Below are 21,805 nucleotides of genomic sequence, written 5' to 3'. Positions count from 1 at the left end.
GAGCCAGTCCTCAAAACGATACCATCCAACATATATCTTATGTAATAAAGATAAAAGAAATGTAATACATAAAACAAAGCTAGTGGAGGTGATGAAATTCCAGTTGAGCTATTTCAAATCCTGAAAGAGGATGCTGTGAAAGTGCTGCACTCAATATGCCAGCAAATTTGGAAAACTCAGCAGTGGCCACAGGACTGGAAAAGGTCAGTTTTCATTCCAATCCCAAAGAAAGGCAATCCCAAAGAATGCTCAAACTACCACACAATTGCACTCATCTCACATGCTAGTAAAGTAATGCTCAAGATTCTCCAAGCCAGTCTTCAACAATACGTGAACCGTGAACTTCCAGATGTTCAAGCTGGTTTTAGAAAAGGCAGAGGAACCAGAGATCAAATTGCCAACATCCGCTGGATCATCGAAAAAGCAGGAAAGTTCCAGAAAAACATCTATTTCTGCTTTATTGACTATGCCAAAGCCTTTCGCTGTGTGGATCACAATAAACTGTGGAAAATTCTGAAAGATGGGAATACCAGACCACCTGACATGCCTCTTGAGAAATCTGTATGCAGGTCAGGAAGCAACAGTTAGAACGTGACATGGAACAACAGACTGGTTCCAAATAGGAAAAGGAATACATCAAGGATGTATATTGTCACCCTGCTTATTTAACTTATATGCAGAGTACACCATGAGAAACGCTGGGCTGGAAGAAGCACAAGCTGGAATCAAGATTGCTGGGAGAAATACCAATAACCTCAGATATGCAGATGACACCACCCTTATGGCAGAAAGTGAAGAGGAACTAAAAAGTCTCTTGATGAAAGTGAAGCAGGAGAGTGAAAACATTGGCTTAAAGCTCAACATTCAGAAAACTAAGATCATGGCATCTGGTCCCATTGCTTCATGGGAAATAGATGGGGAAACATTGGAAACAGTGTCCGATTTATATTTTTGGGCTCCAAAATCACTTCAGATGGTGATTGCAGCCATGAAATTAAAAGATGCTTACTCCTTGGAAGGAAAGTAATGACCAACCTAGAAAGCATATTAAAAAGCAGAGGCATTGCATTGCCAACAAAAGTCCGTCTAGTCAAGGCTATGGTTTTTCCAGTCAAGGCTATGGATGTAAGAGTTGGACTGTGAAGAAAGCTGAGCACCGAAGAATTGATGCTTTTGAACCGTGGTGTTGGAGAAGACTCTTGAGAGTCCCTTGGACTGCAAGGAGATCCAACCAGCCCATCCTAAAGGAGATCAGTCCTGGGTGTTCACTGGAAGGACTGATGCTGAAGCTGAAACTCCAGTACTTTGGCCGCCTCATGCGAAGAGTTACTCATTGGAAAAGACCCTGATGCTGGGAGGGATTGAGGGCAGGAGGAGAAGGGGACAACAGAGGATGAGATGGCTGGATGGCATCACTGACTCGATGGACATGAGTTTGAGTAAACTCCAGGAGTTGGTGATGGACAGGGAGGCCTGGCATGCTGCGGTTCATGGGGTCGCAGTCAGACACGACTGAGCGACTGAACTGAGCTGAACTGAATACACAAAAGCATAAAGCAATAGATAACACAAACGCTTCTATCAAACTTACAGGCTTGATTGACTTCACAGGCTTTGTTGCTTGAATGATGTGGCTATCTAACGTCTGAATGAAATAAATTTGATATGGATCATTCAAATCCTTCAAGTCCAAAAGACGTTGTGGTGTCTAGATTTTTACACTGGAATTTGAATACCACTTGTAAAAGAAGTATGTCTGTATAGTGTTTTTTTTTTTTTAATTTCCTAAAGATCTGAATATGTTAAGACTTGTTGTTTTGCTGTGAAATGCTTATGATTCATTTCAGCAGCAGTGACTAGGGATGAGGGAAGGGTGGGAGTGTAAGTGTAACAGTTTTGTATGACGCAGAAAGGGAGATGAAGGAGAAGGGAGGATATTTTTGGATTCTCTTTTTGAATAAAAATAGCTTAAATCAGGTAATTTGTTTAGTTTTAAAACAGGGAAAAATGACCAAAAATCTGGTTTGGATTTTCGTGAATGACACACAAATTCTATTTCAGGAGAATAATTGTCATAACTGCAGTTTGCTTTCTTAAAATACCTGAAAAAATTCCTTCCTAAACTGTAACTCCACAAGGATAGAAAAATGTATTTATACCACAGGGCACTTGTACACTAAAGGAATTTGCTCCTTCCATGTAACCTCTACAGCAATATTTAAAGAACTTAGGACATTTACCAGTTAAGTTAGAAAGAAGGAAGGGAAAAGGAATTGACATGTAGTTTGCTTTCACTAGGTATAAAGTTATTTTATTTTCATTCATTATTCAACAAAAATATATGGAATATGACAGACACATTGGGCTAGATACAGGGGGTGTAAGGATGAGCAAGACACAGTCCCTGCCCTCCAAGTGTTTTCAGTCTAGATGGAGAAACATACACATACCTTTAGATCCATACTGAGATACTTACATGCTCACACATACAAGCACACACATCCCTATACACATATAACATACACACACTCATACACAAACACACCCAGCACCCATACACTTTCACACACTCATACACATTTATATGTAAAAATATTTATACACACACACACAAGAGTTTGGGAGCTCACAAAGTGGAGACCATGAGTAGAGGACGTTTTCAAGTTACAAAGGGAAGGAGAAGGAAATAGCAGAGACAACATTTTTGTGAGACAGCTGTTACAGAAGCTCAGTAAGGATAAGGAGAGAGTCATAGTGGAGTTGTTAAACACTAAGGAATTGGTTTACTGAGATCTACATTCAAGTTCGAGTCTTCCATTACTACCTTTGAGGCCATGACCATGTTATTTATATTTAGTGCTGTCTCAGTTTTCCTCACTTTTACATGGGAGCTATCACAGAACCTATGATGCACGTAAACCACACAGCGCAGTGCCCAGCATGTAGTAAGCACTCCATATATATTCAGTTTCTAATTTTTAATGGTATCCCTGCTGTTATCAGTGAAGATTAGTGATCTGGTAAATTATGAAGATAGTTCTCCTCTTACCGATCTGTTAGTGAGTGTTAGTGATAAAACATTGGGTATTAAATGAATATTATATATGTATATTTTTTTTCACGTGGTCACTGTTTAAGCTTCATTTTTAAAGGATTAAAAATTCAAGGGAGCCAAACTATTTTTTACAGATAACACAAACATCTAGATATTATGGTCATTACTGGGAAAACTGGAATCTGTCTAAATACCATCTCACTTGGCAGTATTAAATAATTTCTGTGGGTGTAGCTTCATGGAAAAGCTATAAAAGCTATTATTAACTCTCCATGATAATTTCACCAAAGTATATTAGTGACGTTCTTGATCATCTCATTTATACAATAATGACAATGTCATTTGATATTATTCATTAATATGATGAAGCAATTTATAAAATATGAGGTAAAAGTGGCCAGTATACACCTCAAAAGGTTACATCACCAATAGCCAGAGAAATGTCAATAAGAGATAATTTTGGACTATCTCGGCAAAGATTAAAAAGACAGATTGGTGCTATTGAAAGTCTGGTGAAACTGACATTCTCATACATAGATTGCTAGTAGGAACAGACAGCAGCACTCTACAGTCTTTCTGGAGGCCAATTTGGCAACAGGTAATTTGGCACTTTATGTTCTTTGAGTCAGCAGTTCCACTTCTTGAACTTTATCTTAAAGAAATGTAATCAGACAAATACACAAAGATGCTTGTATATGCATGCTCACTGCAGCGTTGCTTATAATGACAAAAAAATTGGAAACCACCTAAATGCCTGCCAGTGGAGAAATGCTTAAATAAATGATGGTAGAGCTATATATACTGGGACTCTATGCCCCTATTAAAAAGGATTAGATAGATCTATTTGTGCTGGCATAGAAAGATGTCCATGATCCATATCAGATGTCATTTTATATTAAAAATCATATGCACAGAAAATAATTTGGTCATTTTTTTTGGTCATACATCCATAACTTTTTTAAAAGTAGTTTTATTTTGGTATAATTCCTTTCTCCAGGGGATCTTCCCAACCCAGGTATCAAACTTAGTTCTCCTGGATTGTAGCCAGATTCTTTACCATCTGAACCACCAGGGAAGCCCCAAATTCACCCACTGTAAGTCTACAGTCCAATGATTCTTGGTAAATGCCTATAGTTTTGCAATCATTACCACAATCAAGTTTTAGAACCTTTTTATTACCACTCAAAGTTCCCTCCTGCTCATAAGGTTTTAACTCTTTACATGGTTAGGTTGGGGGTGAAGTCAAGTAGGGTGAAGGCAAGAGGGGAGAATTATAGACAGCTTCCTAGTTTAACACTTCTGCATCATTTGAATTATTTTACAACAAGAATATGCTATCCTTTAATTGAGAAAATGGTAAAGGTTTTGTATTTTGAAAAGAACAAAAAAAGGAAAGACATATCCTTGGACCCAAATCTACTTCTTGTAATTTATCCTAAGGAAATAATCAAATATGTGGAAAAGGATCTGTGAACAAAGATATTTATCAATGTTTTATCCGGAACAGAGAAAAGTTGTTAAGTAATCTATTAAATATCTCATGATGGAAGAAAACACTAATCACTTAAATATGAAAAGCGCAAGTTTCAAATCTTTATAGGCAGTATAATTTTATCCATGTAAAAGAAAATAATGTACAGCCAGAAAGTTCTGTTTGGAAATATGATGAAGTCTCACCAATGGTTATCTCTAAATGGTAGAACTATAACACTTTTTAATTTTTTGTGCATTTCTTCATTTCCCACAATGAGCACATAGTATCTTTTCATGTAAGCCACCTACATAAATGATAGCAATTGAAAATAGATCAATTATGGCATTGTTTTCACAGGTGTTTATGCTTGTCAAAACACAAAAGTATATAGTTTAATTGTATTTATTCCTTGTAACAACTTATTTTTTAGTTTCAATTTTTATTAAAATAGAGTTTATTTACAATGTTATTTTCGGGTGTACAGTGAAGTGATTCAGGTATACATATATATATTATATATACATGTTCGTTTTTATTCTTTTCCATTATAGGTTATGAGACTATCAAAACATACAGAGTCTTGAGAAACAAAATCACCACATCCCTCTTACTAGAAGCCGGATTTTGTTATGTCACTTTGGGATTGGAGGGCAAAATGATTTGGTAGGGTTACATAGCAATATGTCTTCTGCTCCAGATAACATTCATTCATTCAAGAGATCGGCTTACCTATCAAATGCCAGGAATGTTGGTATAGTACCTGGATATCATGATGACTAATCAGCGACTGCCTTGAAAGTGCTCTCTTTTGTGGACGGGAACGCACCATCTGACAGATCCCAGCCAGCGCCCACAGTAGGTAGTCTTCCACTAGTGCTGTACAAGGGCGGGGAGACAGGTCAGGAAGTGAAGGCCTTAGCGGTTCAGATGGAGTCATGAAGGTTGACGCCAGGATGATGGCTACGGAAGTGCCCAGAAGACAGATTACCCTCAAAAGAATGCCCTAGTCGTCACTTAAGAAGTGGGCTTAACTTTTATATATTTATGTCTATTTTAGGTACACATTTTTAACAACAGCTGGAACTGAAATTGAGCATTTACCAGCGCAGGCACAGTGCATAGGGATTTTTTTCCATTGCCTTTACTCCTCGCCACAATCCCCAGATCGGGACTTTAGGACCTTGACTTCATCATGAAGAAACTGAGGCTCGGAGAGGTTACCCGCCCAAGGTCAGAGAGCTGATAAGTTCTGGATCCAAAGCAAACAGCCATCGCATATTCTTCCCTCCCACTCTGTTGTGGGGCTCGTTTGAGAATGAAGAAGTCCAGATCCGGGCAGCTCAGCTTTCACTCTACACATTTTCCCAGATCCAGAATGGAGGCAACATCCGCTAGCACAACCAAGAGGGTCGTGCGCAAAGGACAACTCCGTCAAAGCCGTGGACTGACAAGGTTTGCTTGGAGGGCAAACCCCGGGGAACCATCAATCGGCTACCCGCTCTATGATCCACAGCGCACCCGGCGCGGGCGCCCGCAAGCCACTTTGGGCCGCCAGCTTGCGGGACTCAACGCGCGTGCGCGGGGCCAGAGGTGCCACCCCCGCGCGAGCGCGCGGAGAGCTGAGCGCGCGGCCGGGGGAGCTGGCGGGCGCGCTGCGGTGTCGGCGTCGGCGCGCGCTCCAGGCAGAGGCTGCGTGGGCTCGGGAGGGAGCGAGGCGGCAGCGGCGGCGGCGGCTGCGCCCCAGAGCCCAGGGGACGCGCGGGCCTCGAGCCGCGGGAGCGGACTGCTGCAGAGGAGACCCGGGGTTTCCGGCCCGGGGCGGGAGAGCTCGGCCAGCCGACTGCTCTCCTTAGCGCCGCCAGCTGCGTCCCTAGCCCGGAGTAGCCGCCGCCCCTGGAGACTCGCTTTGACAAGGGCCTAACCGCCGCGGCCGCTGGCGTCCGGACCGCTCGGACCCGTCGGGCCGGGCCGGGTGGGGACGAGCGCCGGGGCAGGTGCCGCCCCACGAGGGCCGGCCGGGGGCCAGGCGTTTAGCCGTGCAGAGCGCGGGCCGGGCTCGGCAGAGGGGCCGCCCGCGCGGCGCCCCCACCCCGTGGGCCGGAGGGGGAGTCGCGCCCCGCCTTCCCCCGGGACCGCCTGGCCGGAGCGGCGGGAGCCCGAACTGCCCGCGCCCGCCGCCGCCGCCCGGGCTCGCGCGGGAGACGAGGGAGGAGAAACTTTGCCTCTTATTGTTTTTCATCCTTAAGTGTGAGGAACTCTGTTGGGGAGGAAAAATGTCCTTCTTCAATTTCCGTAAGATCTTCAAGTTGGGGAGCGATAAGAAGAAAAAGCAGTACGAACATGTGAAGAGGGATCTGAACCCGGAGGAGTTTTGGGAAATTATAGGAGAACTGGGCGACGGAGCCTTTGGCAAAGTGTACAAGGTAAGGGGGAGAAAAGGGAAGTTACACTTGAGAGATCAAATAGCCAGCGGCCGGGAGTGGCATGAGGATTTCTCGCTCCCGCGTCCCGTTCCTGTCTTTGGGACCTTCTTTTGACTTCGTAAACGTACGTTGAAACTTTATTTAGGTTACCATCCGAGGAGTAGCTAAGACGTAGGGTTTAAGGTTGAACAAAATAGGACCTGGATGTAGTTTAAAGAATGGTTGCCAAAGGGAGGCAAGGGATACAGCCTACTCTGTTCAACGTTAAAGGAAGTGAGGGTGTTCTTTCATTAAAAGGAGGGGTCTGGTTTGGCCCTCAAGTGTTTTCAAATCAGAAACTCATTATACTTTAAAGTGGATTTCTATTTTCCTATTAAGCTGTTTGCATTCATTTAAAGTGTATTTCTATTTTTCTGTTAAGCTGTTTGCATTCATATATATGCTTACACTAAAATAGTACCCTTTTGGGGTCCAGGGTATGTATTTGGTTGTATCTATAGCTTATACATAACCAGTCTCTTGGGATAAGAGCAAAGCGATTGTTACTTGCAGACTATTCTTGAGTTGGTCGCTTGACAGCATAGTGTAAAATGGAATGTAATTTCTGATAGAAAATTTCCAGAAGGAAACCTGCATCTGATACTAGTTTCTAAATATAATAAGCATCGACTAAAATCCATTCCAGGGCCCAAGAAATTAAAAAACACATATCCCCCCCATATATATATATATATATATACACACAAATATTTTTTATACCCAGATATTCATTTCAGTAGAAGGAGGTTTGCTGTTTCAGTCTGAGGGCATTTGTGTTAAATGTTTACTATCCTGTAAGGAGTATATGAATGATGTCATTGGGATATTTTCATCTGAAGGGTGAGGTTTTATGAGACAGTTTTTAAGGGGAAGGACCCACAGGGTTGCCTGGGTGTGAAATATAAATAACTTATGTTTAACTTACACGTAATTTGGCCCCCACAAAAGTCCTGGGAGACATGCAGGTCAGTAGTATCTCCATTTCATAGATGAGGATGCTGAGACCCAGAAATTGTTACCATTCACACCAGTCACAGCCTAGATTTGAACTCAACCCTTCTGACCCTGTGTTTATGATTACTGCTTTTTTTTTTTTAACTTAGACATCTGGTGGTAGAAGTGATAGCATTTTTCCTTCTTTCTAAGCACCATCCCACCCTGCCTTTGCACTGGCTCTAACACATCTCAAAGCCCCGCCTTCTTAGTCTGAAATATCCACTCTTTTCTGTGTGCTTTCAAAACACATTGTTCACATTGCTGCTATGGCACTTGTCACATGTTAATGTGTTTATGTTGTTATGATAAGACCAGGGGCCAAATTATGATATACATTTGGGTTAATTCTATTGCCTTCACACATAGTGCATTTCTCTTTATATTTGTTGAAATGAAAGACTGTGTGTTACCTGCTTGTGAGTGCTGTTGATGCTCTTGTGTGCTGTAAAAGTTGACAGAGTAGACTTTAGTGCCTAATGTGGAGGGTATGGATTTCAACAAGAGCTTACAGTATAGATGTGTGGTAGACAGGGCTTTTAGTGCAGTGGGGAAATCCTTCTGGGAGTTAAGAATTGTGCTTTATTGCTGGTTGTCGCAAATGAGCTTTGAGGTCTTGGACAGGACACTTAACGTCTCTGGACCTCCTTTTTCATAGCTGGAAAAGCATAGATTTCCTAAATGTTTAGATTCCTTTACCCATTAATGTTGTGTGAGTATGCAGTTATCTAGGAAAGGCAGTAATAAATCCTCAAGGCATCTGGGATCTGGTAGTTAGAAGGCAGTAGGTGATTATGGGCAGTTTTCATGGTATAAATGTTTTATTGACTAGAAACAGTGTAGTATTAAGACACTGGCTCTGGAGTAGGACTGTATCTTGGCTCCCTCAATAGCAAACTCTGATGTTGGGTAAGTTACTTAATCATTGCATGTCTCGTTTTTCTCATCAGTAAAACCTACTCCTCAGTATGTGAGAATTAAAGGAGATAATAAATGTAAGACACAAAAAAAGGGCTCAGGAAATGGCAGAAAATTACTGTTGTTATATTTAGAGCTTGAAAACGAAATATGGGATGGGACAGGAAAAGGGACCTAGGAAGATAGTAAAACCATTTTCTGGCACAGGCAGATTATCTTGACATGCTAATACTCTGATTTAATTCTTTCATTAACCTGCAAAGTGAATATGTCTTCCTATAGTGAGATACCTATTGAAAATTTTCTGAAAAATAAGAGCCTTACGCCATGTAGTTTAACACTGTAAGACTGTGTCAAGGATACTTTTTGTGGGCTTGGTGTATATTTTAGTGTGATATTTGAAGAATGGGAGTTCTTTGCATCTTTTCTTTTTGTCTCACTATTTTATACTTCCAAGGAGTAAGCTGTGAGCTTTTTAAAACAAAGTTTAAAATTTAAACTTATCTCACCTGTTATGTCTTTTTCCTAACCTCTTTTACTGTCCAAGATTCCCTAGGAAATTTAAATTTATAAACTTCTGTGTAGGAGAAAAAGCAATCAAACCTTACAATAGTATGTATAGTGTGCAGTATAAAGCTGTTTCTGAAGTTGATTCCAACTATCATTTGATTATAACTGTTTACAAAGATTAATTTCTAAATAGGCAATTGTCTTGTGTATTTAGTTTGTTTGAAACAGTTTTTTCATCATATAGCTGTATTCTTTCCACTTAGTCTTGCACTACACAGCTCTGCAACAGTTACTTTCTTGCTTGAAATATCTTCCCAATTTTAAATTTATTTTCTCTTTTTTTAATAGTATTATTTGACATATAAATGAAGATATGTAATATCCCTCACATTTTTTATGTTTGGATTTCTGTTGCTTTCAACAGAAAAAAAGGAGTGCCATAAAATGATCCGTTGAATTGAAGTTGGGCTACTGACTTATGCTGGATGAAAAGTGATTCGTTTTATGACCCTGATGGGCATGCGCCTTTTTAAAAAATAGTGAAACATAAAATCGCTATATTGAAACATACAACCCATATATGTACATTTAGCGAAGAGTAATAAAGTGAACTCAGTATTAACAATCATCAGAGTAAAGGAATTCTGCCGGTATTCCAGAATCCTTTTCACCTCCTTTCTGAATTTATTCTGCTCTCCCACTAAAGGAAACCACTATCCTGTCTGTAAGTTATTCATTTCTTTGCTTTCCTTATAGTTTACTATCTAGCAGTGTATAACTAAGCATCATAACTTTAGTTTTGTGTGTGCTGAGTGTATTTTGTGTCTTACCTCTTTGAAAATCAGCTTTAGGTTTGTGAGGTTTGTCTTTGTTATCACTAGAGCTGTAGCTAATTTTAATTGTTGCATAGAATCCCAATATATGATTATATTGCCGGTTATTTACCATTGCTCTGTTGGATATATCAGTTGTTTTCAGTTTTTGGCTTTTATACTGGTGCATGTATGCATGAGTTTCACTAAGACTTAACTTAGAAGTAGAATTGCTAGGTTATAGGGTAGTGTATCTTTAATTTTACTAGACTATACCAGTTTACACTCCCACCAGCATCCTCTGAGAATTTTCCTTACTCTCCATTCTCTCCACCATTTGATATTGTTGAAATTTTTAAGTTTTGACAATCTGATGTTTTATTTTTCATTGTGGTTTTAATTCATCTTTTCTCTGACTACTTTTAAGTGTTTCTTTTTGTTAGTATGGATTTCTTCTTTTGTGTTCAGTGTCTTGTTCATTTTCCTCTTGGATGTCTTTTTCTTGTTTATTTGTTGTGTATTCTGGATTTTAACCATTTGCTAGTTATGGCTATTGCAAATACATTCTTCTGTGCCCATCTTTTCATTTTCTTTATGGTGTTTTTTTATGAACAAGAAATTCTTGATTTTAGCATCAGTTTTGTCTCTTTTTTTTTCTTTTTCAGTTAATGCTTTCTGTATTGTATTTGAGAAATTCTTTCCTGGGGGCCCTTTCAGTTGTTGGATGGGATGCTGCCTGATTCATGAATCACCTAATAAAACCAATTTGATTTTTGAATTTAAAAAAAAGGCGAGAAAAGTTTTCCTAACCTTAGATCATGGAGATAAACCACTATCTTATCTTCTAAGTGCTTTTATGATTTTTGACTTTAACATTTATGTCTACAAGCCACTTAGTGAAGATTTTTGCAAATAATATGAGGTAGGGGGTCCAGTTTCATTGTTTTCTACAGTGGGCACACAGTTGTCCCATGGCTCATCATTGGGGGAGACTGTTCCTCACTGCTCTGCAGCACGTGTCTGTTTCTGGGATTTCTAGTCTCTTCATTGATCTGTTTATTCCTTTATCAGTTTTCCACTCTTAATTAGGAAAGCATCCAAACCAATCTCTGCTAGAGAAAGACTTCCTTTTCTTCTTCTTCAGCAATGTCTGGTATATTCTTGGCTATTAGGGCTTTCATGTACATTTTAGAATTAGCCTGACTGAATTACACAAAGGGCTTCCCATGTGGCTCAGTGGTAGAGAATCCCCCTGCCAATGCAGGAGACACAGGAGATGTGAGTTTGATCCCTGGGTCGGGAAGATCCTATGGAGAAGGAAATGGCAACCCACTCCAGTATTCTTGCCTGGGAAATCCTGTGGACAGAGTCTGATGAGCTACAGTCTGTGGGGTCGCAAAGTGTTAGACATGACTAAGTGACAGAGCCCGCACACACCCATGCACGAGTTACACAGAAAACCTGTTGTGCTTTTTTGAAGGAGTTTTACAGAATTTATAGATTAACTTTGTAAAAAATAACATCTCCATAATACTTAAGTTTTTCCATCTATGTATCTGGTTTATTTCTAGATCTCTTAAAAAATATCTGTCAATAATGAATCATAATTTTTGTCTCTAGAATCTTAGGAGCTCAGACTACTTCGGGAGTGTCTTAAATGCTTTGTTTTTGCCATTGGAATTTCCTCTTTGTTTTGGTTATGTACATCCTTCTGTAGTCTTCTGAGAAAGGATACATGGAAGGTTTATTTCTTTTTTAGGACTAGGCCTGTCTGAATATGTCTTTATTGTAATGTCACACTTAATGCATAGTTTGTTTGTAGAATTCTAGTTCAAAAGTACATTTTTCTTAGAGTTTTAAAGACTTTTCCATTCATTGCCTTTTGGCTTCAGGTGTTGCTGTTGAAAGTCCTTTGCCATTTTGTTTTTTGGTCCCTTGTGATCTTTTTCTCTTGATAGCTATTAGAATTTACATTTTATCCTCTGTGCATGGTAATGTACTTTGATATAGGTTTTTTTTTTCTTCCTTTCGTTTTGCTGGGCTCTTGGTTAGTCCTTTCAGTTCAAAGACTCATGTTCTGTGACATTTTCTTGTTCTTATTTGACATCTCCCTGCTCACCTAATTAAATGGCTCTTGTTATGGTCTTAGGATTCAAGTAAAAGAGTTAAATGGACACCTGATTCTTTTACTTGACCTCTCTCTGGAGCATCTGAGACCCTTGACCATCATTTCCTTTAAAAAGCTGGCTTTTAGGTCGCCATACTCCTGGTTTTTGCTGGCTCTTCTTGCTCTTCCTGACTTTCAGTGTTGGGGTTCCACAGGGCTGGATTAAGGCCTTCATCTTTTCTTTTGAGAGCCCATCTTCTCCTGTGGCTTCAGTTACCATCTATATGCAATTTTGGTCTCTATCTCGAGATCTCCGTTTTGAACTCTGGATCCACCCATCCAGCTACCTATTAGAGCTTTCCGCTTGAATGTCTCAGATTTCTTAAACAGCACTGAATGTCACAGATTCCTTAAACAGCAAGTAAAAAACATGAATTAATTGAACTCCTGATGTCAGTCCCAAATTTGCTTCTCCTGTGTTCCTCATTCAGTAATTGACATCTCCATCTACCAGATGCATAGACCAGCGACTGGAGGTCATTCTAAACATCTTCTACTTGCTTACCCACCAGACCCAATCAATCACCAAGCCTGTTAATTTTACCTATAAATATTTCTTGAATCTGTCTCCTTTCTTTCTTCATTGTTGTAATTCTAGTCATAATTGCCATTATCTCTTACCTAGACTACTGCAGCATTTTGGTGTATTTTTGGGCTTCATATAAATGTAATCATACGTGTGTTTTGTGTCTGGCATCTTCTATTCAACATTATGATAAGAATTCGTCTCTAGTTGCACATAGTAGTCTTCTCATCTTTTTTGTTCATTTGTTCTATATTATTGCAATATATGAAATACTAAAATTTATCCATTCTGCTTTTGGTGGACTTTTGGATTGTTTCCACTTTTTGTATATTAAGAATAAGACTTGTGAATATTATTATGTGTCTTGATGTACATTTACATTCATTTCTATTGGATATGTACCTGGGATATGTACTTAGGTTATCGGATACATGTGTTTTAAGACTCAGAAGATACTGCCAGTCTTCTAAAGTGGTTGTACCAATTTACACCCCCATCAGTAGGGAATGGCAGTTTTCTGAATTGTTCTGTATCCTCAGCAACACTTGCTATTATTATTAATACTGTTATTAATATTTTATGTTAGCCATTGTGGTGAGTGAGAAGTAGTTTTATTTACATTTTCCTGATGACTGAAAAAATTGAGTACCTTTTCATGCCTGTTGAGTATTTGGGTATTTTTTCCAGTGAATTTTCCTATTTGTTTGCTGATTAAAAAAATACCTTTATCAGTGTATATAAAACACAGAATTCACCCATTTTATGTATATAATTTGGTGAGTTTTAATAAATTAGTACAGTTGTACAACCATGACTACAGTCTAGGTTTAGAATCCTCTTATGACCACCTGAAGCTCTCTTGTGCCCATTTACAGTTAATTCCTGTTCCCACTGGGGTTTTATTTCTCTGGTTACTAATGAGGTTGAGTTCCTTTTTATATACTTATTGGCCGTTTGGATTTCTTCTTCTCTGAAGTGCTTGTTAAAGTCTTTTGGGTTCTTTTTCTTGTTGGTTTGTGGGAGCCTGTATTTTCCTGATACTGATCCTCTTAAGGTACAGGTGATGCACCTTCCTTTCTCTTGCTTTATGGTGTGTCTTTTGTTTCTCTTTATGATGTCCTTCTTTATGTAGGTGTTTCAGATTTCAGTGTAGTTTAATTTATTAGCTTTTTATACATAGCTAGGGCTTTTTGTCTTTGGAAAATTTCCTTACCCAAAGTGATGAAGTTGTCCTTCTGTGTTATATTCTTAAAGTTTTATGGTGTTGTCTTCTGTATTAGATCTATAATTAAACTGATGTTGGTTCTTGTCTACAGTATGAAATAGGGAGTCCAGTTTCATTTTTTCTATGTAGACACCTAGTTGTCTCAACACCATTTACTGAAAAGATCACCCTTTCTATATTGCTTTGCAGTGCCTCCATCATATGTCAAATGTCCATATACTCATGATATATCTCTCTGACATTCCTTATTTCTTTAGGATAAATTCTTAGAATTGTTAGGGCAAAATACATGATCATTTATTAATGTTTACTGTGAAATTACTCTAGAAATGTATAAACTTATCTTGAAATTAATTTTTAGTTAATTGAAGAATTTCTATTGATAAAGAGTATTAACTTATTAGGGATAAAGTTGGTCTCTTTGGCCATCACTCTAATTATTGTTCCTTCTCTTCTCTCCATAAATGTAACTATTTGGTTTCTGTATCAACTATCATGGTTTCTTTCTTTCGTTTTTTTTTTTTTTTTTCTCTTCTGGCTGTGCTGCACGACGTGCAGGATCTCAGTTTCCTGACCAGGGATTGAATCCAGGCCATGGCAGTGAAAGTCACCACCAGGGAACTCCCCATCATCAGTTTCATGTATATGTTCCTCGATATTTTTCTGTATACTTAACATACATGTACATGGGTTATGCCTGTTTAAACAACCTAACAATGGTCTATTTCTGCACCTTTTTGTTCCTTGACCTTTTTCAAGGATAGTTTTTATCCTTTTAAAAAATATTTGCTTTTTTCGATAGACAAAAAGAGTATCTGTTTATTTCATTTTCCATATCTTTGATTTCTAGAGATATTGCCATTTTAAGAATAATTGAATTATCCATATTCTGATGAGCTGTTTTCTTGTTGATCTGAAAGTACTTTTTATGTACTGTGAAAATGAGCACTTTATCATAATGGTGCAGTTATTTTAGTTAAATTAGTTTATGTTGCTTTTTTGATATTTAAGACATAGTGTTTTTTTTTTTTTTACAAAATCTGTCAGTGTGTCTCTTTTCTTTTTTTCTTCTTTGCTTTCATGCTTAGAAAAACTTTCCCTACCCAGGAATTAGATACGTATTTATCTATATTTTCTTCTTGACTTTTAAATAGTACAGTTATAAAGAATTTTAATTTTAATTCATCTGGAATTGAATTTTTTTCTGTGGATTGACATGAAGCTCTATTCACCCTTGTTGTTTAGTCACTAAGTTGTGTTTGACTCTTTTGCAACCCCATGGACTGTAGCCCACCAGGCTCCTCTGTCCATTGAATTTTCCTGGCAAGAATACTGAAGTGGATAGCTATTCCCTTCTCCAGGTTATCTTCCCAACCCAGGGTTCGAACTCACATCTCCTGCATTGGCAGGTGGATTCTTTACCACTGAGCCACCAGGGAAGGCACTGTTCCACCCGAAAAAAAAACCCTAAAATATATTTTATCTATTTCTAAAATTTAAATACTATTGTGAAAATATTGCAGAGTATAAAGAAGACTGTATAAAAATAATACCTTTTAGGTTATATCTTTTAGGTAACCTGTTAACAAAAATTCAAGGGGATACTAATGTGATTAGAAGCTTGAATAGTACAAAAATGATAAAATTGAAAAATGAAAACCTTTCCCACCAGTCCTTTTTCCCAGAGTCAGTCACTGTAACAATATCTGTGTGTCTTTTCAGATAAAATTTTATGCCTGTTTGAGCATAAGTATGAATGCTTGTTTGTAAAACTGAAAATATATTGGCACACACACATATGTATATACAGGTGAACTTAACTGCATGTCAAATTGATAACATAGTCATAGTGGAAAAGTGCTTGAAATGATTTTTGAGTGGAGTACTCTGACTAGTGGGATATATTTATTTATTTATTTATTCTTTAATTTACTTATTTTAATTGGAGGCTAATTACTTTACAATATTGTAGTGGTTTTGTCATACATTGACATGAATCAGCCATGGGTGTACATGTGTTCCCATCCTGAACCCCCTCCCACCTCCCTTCCCATCCTATCCCTCTAGACTAGTGGGATATATTTAAAGGATAAAAAGAATAGGAAAGAATGCTTGAACTTGATTAAATAGGTTTATTACTAGTAGTGTTTTCTGGTGCTACTCATTGGGAACTGTATAATCACCTAATGTAGTATTTTTTATCAAAGATATTTAACCTGAATCTAATAATGAGGAAACAGACAAATCCAAATAGTGCGACAGTCTACAAAAGAGTGATTTGAAAGCAAGAATGACAGAATGTTAACAGTTGGTAACTCTGGGTGAGGGGTATATGGTTGGTCACTGTCTGTTCACTCAATTTCTTTGAAGGTTCGAATTTTTCAGATTAAAAAAGGAAAGGATCATATTTTTAAATACTGTTCTGCACATTGCTTTATTTCACTTAGCAGTTCTTCTTTTCACATTTTTTTCTCCCTTTATATATTGATCATTTTTCTCTTTCTTTTTTTTTGTCTTAAACAATAGTCTTTATTTTTACACAAAGCAGTGCAAAATGAGGCAGTTCCCCAAAGGGTGACTTGGAGCTAGAAAATCCATCTTGAACATGACACGACCCAATACCACCAAAGTAAACCTCTCATTTTTCTCTTTCTAAGGAGGAAGAAAGTCTCTTTTCAGAATGGGTAACTACTTCTGTATTATGCTACTAAAGTTACCTGGTGTTTATAAAATTTTGCATTGTATTTTGTACTCAATACGACATCAAGTCCAAATTCCTAACATATATACATTTATGTTTTAAAAGAGGTAACTGAAACTTTGAATTGTAAAAATGACTTTAATGTGCTAGCTTATCTTTTTTCCTTATAAAATTCTTAGTATTTGTGTTGAATTTCTTACCTTGACACCAACTTGTTTTGGCCCTTTACTTTTATAATTCAACATTGAGAATGTTTGTGTGGTAATGATCTTCTTTACCATTTAAAAGCCTTTAGTTTTCTTGAATTAATTTCCAGAAGTAGTATGTCTTTGTCTTATTTCTAAATATTTTAAAAAAATTCTTTTTGTGTTCTCATTTTTTCAGCCTTTCAACTATGTAACTCATGCAAATTCCTAAAGCTTATCAATCACACAATTATCAAAAATGTTGCAGTTTATTCATGCTGCTCAGAGTCAGCAAGTCCATGAAATAAATGGGAAAACTGTGTTATCTGAGAATCGGTAAAACATTTTAGAAACTGCTGATTTAACCACATCAATTTATTATTGACATTCTGTTGTTGGTATCTTGACTGACCAATAACTAAGTTTTCAGTATATAACCAGAGCAATATAAATAAAGTAGTGTTTGGGAATATAAAGAGAATATAAAGTATATTCCTTTCTTTTTTGCAGAATTCAGGAAATGGTGTGAAAATGTGTTCTTTTAAAAGTATTTAAGTTAATTAATTTGGCCACACCACATGGCATGCAGGATCTTAGTTCCCTGACTAGGGAGCAAATCCGTGCCCTCTGCAGTGGAGAAATCCTTTAAAAAAGGATATCTGTAATATTTTCCGCCTGTTAATGGAAGAGTATGTTGTATAGCTGATCCTCATTATTTGCAGACTCTTTATTTTCAAATTTATCTACTTACTAGAATCTATTTGTAGCCCCCAAATCTGTACCTGCAGTGCTCTCACAGTTACTTGTGTGCACTTGCAAAGCTGTATAAGATGTGAGTCCCTAGATGCTCTTGTTTCGAACTGAGATCGAACTTGGCGGCGCTCTGTCTTATCTCACCTCTCATACAGAGAGGTCCAGAGGATGGAAACAGGAGGGGCTGTATACTGTAGTGTAAGAGGCTCCTGGTTTGGGACCAGTTGGATGGGGGCACTTGTTGTCGGTGCAGCCTTGAACAAATCACCTATTTCTGAACTTCATTTTCTCTTTTGTGAAACAAATAGAATCTACCTGGATGAGTTGTTTGAGATCTAAGGTTATAGTCTGTGTGGGGGAATGTGTATGTGTATTTCTTCTAGGAGCAGTGGTTCAGTATTCACTAATTCAGGGTTTGTAGTGACTCTGTAGAACAAATGAGAATAAATAGTGGAAATCAACTGTGTATCTTTGCTAAGTTATGTTGAGTAATTTTATTCTTATTTGATATTCACTCTTATTCCTACCAAAATCTTACTGGGTTCTGAGAAGATCACCAGGATTAGCATGTAATATAAAACAGTTAATAGTATCTAAACAGTCTAAAACTATTTTCTTTCTCTAGTGCTTTTTTCCCCCCAAACTGCTCTTTGGAAATTTGAATATTTATTAACCAAATATTTAATACTACTGTGTCTTAGTTCTCCCATCTATAACCCTCATCTCCAAACACCCCTTTCTGAGGTTCTGCTTTGTGATGTTGTTCTGAGATTTTTGCAGATCACTGTGTCCGTCTTGCCAGGTGCTCACTTTTAGGTTTCAGAAGTGTTGAACACTACAGGAAAGCTGCAAGGAGGAGGAGAGAGAGCTTACATCTTTCTGTTTCCTGTGGCTCCCTGTCTGCTTTGCTGTTACTTTGATCATCATCCTAATGGAACTTCTCACCCCAACAATGACTGTCCCAGATTCAGTTTGTAGTTTTTCTAACACTCACAGAGCTAGTCTTATCCTTCTTACCCTTACAAACACCAGCTCTGATTGGCTAGTCCCCTCTTCCTCAAAAGGTACCCTGGTCTCATAAGATCCCTCTTCCAGGTTGAGAGATTCAGCAGTAGCTGATCACCACTCTCTCCTCAGGGATCTGAGTTTAAACTCTGCAGAATCTTTTCCTCCAAGTTGCTGAGTTTGTGTCATTGCAGTCTCTTTCCTTGGCTCCTGTGATTCGTGAAGATAAAAACATAGTGATTTTTAAGTGATCATGACTGATTTCTGAAAACTTTACCCATAGAAATTATAGCTCCTTTTAATTAACATCTGAGTGTTTGTTATTTCATTCTTGTTTTTATTAACATTTGTTTAGTTAAAATTTTGTCTAGAATTTTCATGCTTTTAGGTAGTAGATGGGATTGTTTCTTTTTAACACCTTATTTGCATTGTTTGTTTAAAGTATGGTTTTGCACACATCGATTTATTTCAGTTTTGAATTTTAGAGTTCTTTAGAACCAGATCATGATGAATATTTTCAAGCAGTAATGTAAGAGGCACTATATTTTCTAATGTAAATTTTATTTATTATTTATATTAAACCAAATGTTACTGTCGCTGACTTAATCAGTACATCCAGGGCAGTGGAATAATGAAATTTGTTGCTACAAAGAACTTTAGAGATTATCTATTATTAATTATTTTTCCTCTTTCATGCCATTCTATTAACAAGTAAAAGGTACATCTGTAAAATCTCTCCTGCCATGGGTAGAGGCATGCCAAAGAAGGATGACTTTTTAAGTCTGCTCACAGTATCCTTGGTCTCTCACCACTGCTTGTATTTTATAGCGTCCTTTCCAAGGACAGTTGCTCTGCTTTCCTTCTTCCCAAAGTGTTACATTAAAATGGTGAGAGAAGGACATTTCTCACTGGGTTATTTCCTGACTTGGGGGAGGGTGAGTTCTATGTATTATTTTTTCCACTGAAGTGTCTTTCTTAGATAAACTTAATGCCATGTTTCACCCAGTTATGATAGACCTTCAACTTTTTAACATTTCTGAAACTAGGATAAGTCCCGATTTATTGTTTGATGCCTTAATATTGTTCGCCAGGTGGCAGTTGTGATATATATGTCATTGTGCACTGTGAATGTAGTTGCATCTCAGGTATCATGCAGTTGCAACCCGTTGATGTTTCAATCAATAAACCATTTAAGAATGTTGTGAAGAAAGAATGTGAGCCCTGGTTGTCATTTGAAAGCTGCTTTTAGCACCTGTGATAAGATCAAGAGAATATCAACATTATGATATCAAAATAGGAGGTAGTAGCTTCAAAGAAAATTTTCAAGACAGTAGTAGAGGAATACTTTTTAAAGAAATGCTGTATCACCAAAGCTTTTCATGGCCAGAGAATAGTATTTTGTGAAAACACAGACATCAGATAATTCTGAGTGAAAAAGTGACTCAGAAGAGTTAAATGTGAAGAAGTGTTTATTTTTCCTGTATTTACAAAGATAATATAAAATAGCAATTTTTCTCTAGATCTATCCAAAAGAGCTCTTAAAAAGGAATAATGTGAAAATTCTAAATGACAAACTTCTGTCATCGTTTATTAGCAGTTTTTCTTTCTTTGCAGAGCATAAGATAATGGGCTTCCCTGGTAGCTCAGTCAGTAGAGAATCTGCTTGCAATGCAGGAGACCAGCTTTCGATCCCTGGGTGGGGAAGATCTCCTGGAGAAGGAAATGGCAACCCCCTCCGTATTCTTGCTTGGAAAATCCATGGACAGAGGAGCCTGGTGGGCTACAGTCCCTGGGGTCACAGAGAATCTGACATGACTTAGTGACTACACCACCATTCTCTGAACCCTAAACTGTAGGGTTACTTTGTTAGTAGTTAGCATTAATTTCTACCTCTGTTTTTACCTAAGGAGGTAAAATGTAGCAAAGTCTACTTAGGAGAATTCCCACATAGAGGCTTATACCTATGTTCTTTCATCATCATCTCCAAGATTAGGTAATAGATCCCTAAGAAATATCCCATACACTGATGTTTTAGTACTTTATTGCCTCCATAAAAATAATACATGTCCATTTAAAAATGTAAACAGTGTGAAAAATACAGAGAAAGTCAAAGGCACATGAAACTCTGCCATCCCCCGATGATGTCTTTCCAAGTATTTCTTATATAACTATCCCTAAGTAAAAATGGATGTGTCGTTTTTGTAAAATTGCATACCTTTCCTGTTTAGTAAGTTTCTTTTCTTCCATTCAGCAATATATTGTGGTTTGTTCTATATTAAGAAACATTAATTGATTAATCAATTAGTTTTAATGGTTGCATAATTCTCCATTATAGAAGCATACGGAATGATTTAAGTAGGTTTTTGTTAATGGATATTTCAGGCTGATTAAGTTTTCTTTATTATAAACAGTGCTTTGAAGAATGTTTTCTGCATACATATATTTTTATTTTATAAAATTTTCTCCTTATAAATTATTAAAATGGAATTGGGCATTTATTTATTTATTAAGACACTTATTACTAGCTTTAAAAGTTTGCTCTTTTTTCTTATAAAATGATAGATTTGCTGACGTGATGGTAACATGCATAATGTTGAAAATCTCCTTTAAAGACCTTTGTGTGTGTGCGCAGTCACTCAGTCTTGTCCAGCTCTGCAACTCCATGAACTGTAGCCCACCAGACTCCTCTGTCCATGTAAAAAAGCCTAGTTAGTATTTTATGATTTGATTCCTAACTTTAAAATAATGATCTTGACTTCTACTACACATTTGGAAACCTTCCCTTTGTAATAAATGGAAGTGAGATGAGAAGTTATTCAGTTAAAGAAAGAAAATGGAAAAATTAAAGTACTAAAAACAATGAAAAATAATTAAACTGATGGAAATATAGGGAAATTGGGAAGGGTAATGATTAAGATAAAGAAAGAGTTTCGGAAACAGCCTGGATTTGAATCTCGATTCTGCCTCTTACTTCTTCTTGACCTTGGGGAAGCATTTTAATCTCTAAGTTTATTTATCC

General features: G+C 37.6%; 1 protein-coding gene across 2 annotated transcripts in view; it reads left to right on the top strand.

The window, feature by feature from the left end:
• Positions 1 to 6,801: 6,801 nt before the first annotated feature.
• The window catches only part of SLK (STE20 like kinase), a 58,152-nt gene continuing 43,148 nt past the window's right edge, over positions 6,802 to 21,805 (top strand). For both annotated transcript variants that reach the window (XM_043475506.1, XM_043475505.1), the window contains exon 1: positions 6,802 to 6,952. In XM_043475506.1, the coding sequence (XP_043331441.1) occupies positions 6,803 to 6,952 (150 nt within the window). In that variant the 5' untranslated portion in view covers position 6,802. The remainder of the gene's footprint in view (positions 6,953 to 21,805) is intronic.

The sequence above is a fragment of the Cervus canadensis genome, chromosome 8, assembly GCF_019320065.1.
Source record: "Cervus canadensis isolate Bull #8, Minnesota chromosome 8, ASM1932006v1, whole genome shotgun sequence".
In the NCBI taxonomy this organism is placed as follows: domain Eukaryota; kingdom Metazoa; phylum Chordata; class Mammalia; order Artiodactyla; family Cervidae; genus Cervus; species Cervus canadensis.
This window is presented reverse-complemented; position numbering and strand designations above follow the sequence as displayed.